Source organism: Xyrauchen texanus, chromosome 24, assembly GCF_025860055.1.
Source record: "Xyrauchen texanus isolate HMW12.3.18 chromosome 24, RBS_HiC_50CHRs, whole genome shotgun sequence".
NCBI lineage: Eukaryota > Metazoa > Chordata > Actinopteri > Cypriniformes > Catostomidae > Xyrauchen > Xyrauchen texanus.
Window position 1 is genome coordinate 15,222,600 of NC_068299.1, and position 5,068 is coordinate 15,227,667.

General features: G+C 35.0%; 1 protein-coding gene across 1 annotated transcript; it reads right to left on the bottom strand.

Moving 5' to 3' along the window:
* Positions 1 to 541: 541 nt before the first annotated feature.
* LOC127618022 (C-X-C motif chemokine 9) lies at positions 542 to 2,487 on the bottom strand. Its single transcript, XM_052090236.1, has 4 exons — positions 2,418 to 2,487; positions 1,785 to 1,908; positions 1,567 to 1,650; positions 542 to 1,433 (listed from the first exon to the last, which is right to left on the bottom strand). Exons 1-4 carry the CDS (start codon positions 2,479 to 2,481, stop codon positions 1,328 to 1,330), a joined length of 378 nt encoding a protein of 125 aa, XP_051946196.1. The 5' UTR covers positions 2,482 to 2,487; the 3' UTR covers positions 542 to 1,327.
* Positions 2,488 to 5,068: the final 2,581 nt, after the last annotated feature.

Genomic DNA, 5,068 nt, shown 5'->3' on the forward strand with positions numbered 1-5,068 from the left:
TATTTTTAAAAATAATTCTTTTAGAGAATGCATTCACAGAAAGCACTTTCTAGCCACTTAAATATTTTAGAGCTGATATTTGCAAGAAAAATGTATATTCACTATAGAAATTTCAATGAATTCTCTGGGTTTTTATTAATGTCCATGAAATTAAAATATATTTTAATAATCCCTGATATCTCCAGGTTTTGCTTGAACGTGGGAACCCTGCTGCCAAATCTGGGATCTTTGTTTCTATTTTGGTATCTCAAGGTCATAGTTTCCCTACTGGAAAAAAAAATAAAAAATAGTTTAACTGACAAACAATGTGCTTCATGTGGTTACATCTAAATTAACTATTTTGATTCAAGTCAAACATTTTATTTAACATGTCTAAATTAACTTTCTAATAAAAAACAAACAAACTAAATGTGGGTTCAGATCAAGTAGAAAACACTTTTAGCAGTACAGGGAATCCATAAATGGATAAAAAGAAATGTACACCTTGAATGCATTCCCAAATGAAAGCACTAGCCAAATTTGTAAATTGATATATGCTTTAATGTCCAGCTGTTGAAAGGAACTGGTATGCAAAATAAGAAATGTATAGCATATTCAGTCCTATTTCAGAAAAGAAAGTACAGAAACACTTTAAAGTTTTCCTTTTGTGTGTGCTATTATTTTTTAATTATTTCATATTAAACAGTACAAAGTACATTTTCTTCAACACATGTATTTATAATACACACAAATGAAAATGTCTTAAAACTGGATGGTATGTTAGAACTGCATAGCGGGGTTTGAATTATCTCCTTATAACATGACTTGGTAACACTTTACAATAAGGTTTAACATTAGTTAGCAACGTTAGTTAACATGAACTAACAATGAACAGTACTTTTACCGCATTTATTTATATTAGTTTATGTTAATTTCAACAAATACACCTACATTTTTAAAATCAAAAGTTGTATATGTTAACATGAGTTAAGGCACTATGAAATATCAATGAACAATTATATTTTTATTTACAAACATTAACAAAAATTGACATAAACTGTAAACTATATTGTTAACTGCTTGTTCATGATTCCTAATGCATTAAATAATGCTAACGAATGGAACCTTATTGTGTTACCCATGACTTTGATACTGTCTCTGTAATAACATGCTGTCATTACATGCTGGCTCTTTGCCCTCCATCCGCATGTCATGAGGTCAGCCTTCTCTTTTCTCCTTGGCTTGTTCAACAGTCCCTCAGTTCAGTGTGTTGTTCAGGCTGTGCAGAGTATTTTCACCTGAGAATCTCTGTTTAGTTTTTCTGCCTCCATGCTCTTTCAATTTTAGGTCAAGAGGTGACATTCTTGGATTTGACTTGCTTCCTTTTTCTTTGCCTTGTCTGTGGATTTTGTCGGCGTAGACATTTTTTGCTGTCCTTTCCTTCCCTTTGCATTCTGAAAAATAAAACAGATTATGGATCCAGTTGAACCAATTATGACTTTTAGACCACAATAATATTTGGAAATAGTGAGTGAGGTTTAGAAATGCTTTGCTTTAGAGGCATATTAAATGATAACACTCTTTTACCTTTGCCAACATTTCAGCAGTATCTTGCCTTGTTTATGCTCCGGACTGAGACACACTTGATTTTTGTTCTTCTGCTGTGTGACTCTAATGGAAAATATAGACAATAACAGGATATTTAAACATAAATGAGAGGTGCACATACAGTATTTGTTCTGCATCTTATGAAGTTACTTTACATACTAAGCTACATGAACAGGGAATGCATGTGAACTACTTACATGATCTCGTCTTTGGAGCACGTTGGTCCTTTTAGTGTGACTTTGAGGTCAGAAAATGGGCCCTGGACTCTTCTTTTAACCTGTGGGCACTGACACGTCTTTGGAACATACTGACTCTGTACCCCTTGGGTTTTAAGAAAAGAGATACAGTGATATTAACACATGATGTGATGAACACACTCAAATTCTTTATAAATAATCAGTGATATTTTGCCCCCCAAAAAAAAAAATTCTGTCATCATTGACTCACACACATGTTGTTCCAAACCCATTTGTCATTTGTTCTTCTGTGGAGCACAATTTGAGATTCGCAGAATGACACTCTCAGTCACCATACGCTTTGATTAAATGTAGAGAAAAAAAAGAAATAAAGGAAAGTGAATGGTGACTGAAGTCTCAATGTCCTATGGGTTTGGAATAACAAGTTGGTGTGTAAATGAGGACATAATGTTATTTTGTGGGGTTAACTATTCATGTATACTAAGCTGTGTTCGCTGAAATTAATAAATTAAAAAACACAAGAAAAAGACAAATAGCTATGTACAAAAAGTTGCTAACTCAAGTTACCCGCCAGCTGCTCTGTGACTGTTTTAGAGGGTCTGGGAGTCCCCTCTTTTCATCTGAATCACTCACCTGTTAGAAGGATGCTGAGGGTAAAAGCCAGCAAAGCGAAGATAGCATGAGCTTGTAGCTTCATGGTGGAAGTGTGTCTGTGTGTAAGTGCTGCATGACCTGCTGCAGTTTTATACTCTCATCAGGGACTTCCCAGCTCTCATGCCACTCCTGGAAATTCCTGTCGTTGTCACTACTCCTAAAGGTTCAAGCTCTTTACAAAGGCGTGGGAAGCCCCCAACTGTTGGAATGGGCCAGATGTAATGACTTTATTATGCTTTCCTTTTCCTTTATTATAAGACAAGTGACTTACTCTTAAGAGTTCCTGCAGCTCAGTGGTGCTAGTAAGCCCAAGGCCATGTGTTCAATTCCCTGGGAATGCACACACTTATAAATTGTAGACCTTGCTGAATGCAATGTATGTTGCTTTGAATAAGAGTTTCAGCAAAATTAATACATGTAAATGCATTAAGGACCTTTAAAAAAAAGAAATCTAATTGTATCCCAAAATTAGATAACTGATATTAATTATTTTTTTATAATGTTTTTGCAAACATGTTAAAACAAGACCTGGCCTGCAAGATTATACATTCTCTTAACTGTAGAACAAGCTCATGTGATTTCTCCTATTCCTGTGATTACTTTCGCTTAGTCCTCCTGCTCAAGATTCACTGTGACATGGCTGGTTTGGATGATGATTAATTTGAAAAACACTTCACACATCTTTTTTGCATCTTTGCTGTCAGTCACTAACTTAGTCTTTCTTTTTCCACTTTTCGCTCTCTCTCTCTCTCTCCCTTGCTCTCTTTACTCTTCTCTAGCTGAAACTCTTCATGTAGAAAGTGAACTCCACCATGGATCATGACAAGATCTCCTATGTGAGGTTGAATGAGGAGAAAGTTATTGCAAAGTAAGTTATTGTACTTCTGACACACTTTTAACATTAGGAACATACCAATCAACTCAAATCCTTCTTCTTTCATTTACAGGTCTGATATTTTGTCTCTTCTAAAAACCTACAACTGTTACCATGAGGGAAAAAGCTTTAAACTTCGCATTCGTGAGGTATGCATTGCATTTTCACAGAAAGTGAAACTGTGATCTAGATTAAGCTTTTTGTGTTTGCTTGTTAATTATTCATTGAGCTTATCTGACTCAGAGGATGTGAGATAGCAAAATAATAAGATTATTGTCTGTGTCTCAGAATGGGATTTAGGATGAGGGACTTTAAAGTAAGTAGAAAACTTTTTGTTATTAAGTAATAGCAATAGAAAAGGATCATAACTTATAGCTTTTATTGTTGCTGTCAGATACGACTTTAAGGTACTTTGAAGGTACTTTAAAATTGTATGTTCCCCTTCTGTCACTCACTCGACGTTGTGTTGATGTAGTGACACTATAGGGCTCTCTTTTCAGAGCCTCGGTTAACTCTTATCCTTTGAGAAAAGGCCAATGAGAATTGGTGAACAGAATTTGCATGCCCCTCCCCCGGACATATGGGTATAAAAGGAGGGAAGTGTTCAGACAGATTTTTCTTCGGAGCCAAGCGGTTGTGTTTCAGCAAGCTGAGTAAAACCCACTGCTATGAATGTGACATTGTGAACAGTTGAATGCCACTTTGGTGAAAAAAAATACCAATTTCTTTCCATAAGAGCAAAATCTGTACATTATTCAAAATATGTGGCCGCCAGTGTGTGTGTGAGTGTGTGTGTGTATATATATATATATATATATATATATATATATATATATATATATATATACAAAACATATCTTAGAAATAGATAATATAGCTTTTACTAAATGCAAAAAAAAAAGCAATACTAAAAAAAGTATTTCTTTTTTTATAGAAATACCATGGCTGACCAGAGGGTTATAACACAACTTTCCATTTCCAAAGTACTTCTACCACTGGACCACCACTTTAATTTGTAGCAGATACAAAGTTGGACACAAGCACAAAAAAATGCTGAGTTAAAAACAAAATGTGTGACACACTCCCTGTTCTCCTCTATGCCTTATATTGAATTTATGTGCACATAGTGATGGATTCTTTTTAAAACAAACTTGAGAACACTGGTGTCATACTGAGGCTTCATACAGGAAGACATTATTTATTGAATTATCTGTTGCTTTCAGTGCAGATGACCAAGAGTACAAAAACTGCTAGTTATTTCTTATTTTAACTTGACAAGTATTTTTTAATTGGAGGTTCTGGTGTATTCTGTCAACAATCAGGAACAGTCTGACACATTGTTATGACCTACTGAATACAGTCAGGTCACTGGGAATCCCGCCAGGGTGTTTGTGTTTCAGGCAGCAGAACAATTTTGTCTTAATTTAACCTCATCTGTAGGATATTGAAAGTAAAGAGATTTTCCGCTACTCAGAGAGACACCTTGTCTAAAGTAACAGTTTTAGTCAATTATTCTGAGTTTAAATATGTTATATGAATAATATATCACACCGGTTGTAACTGATCATCATAAATGTAATAGGATGCACTTGATCCATAAAAAAAGTCACATTTGCACATAAAGGCTAAAGGCCATGAAAGTCAGATACTTGAACGAAAACCGGTGTCTTGCATCATGAAAGAGACCTTGAATCACGTGATTATGGTTGACAGGGTGTGGGTTTTTGTGTGTTTATACAGTCATGTTTAGCATGCC

Coding starts and splice junctions, on each gene's coding strand:
- LOC127618022 (XM_052090236.1), bottom strand. CDS start 2,481: ATGAAGCTACAAGCTCATGCTATCTTCGCTTTGCTGGCTTTTACCCTC. Junction 1,909..2,417: donor CCTCAGCATCCTTCTAACAG/GTGAGTGATTCA, acceptor TTAAAACCCAAG/GGGTACAGAGTCAGTATGTT. Junction 1,651..1,784: donor TGCTCCAAAGACGAGATCAT/GTAAGTAGTTCA, acceptor ATTTTCCATTAG/AGTCACACAGCAGAAGAACA.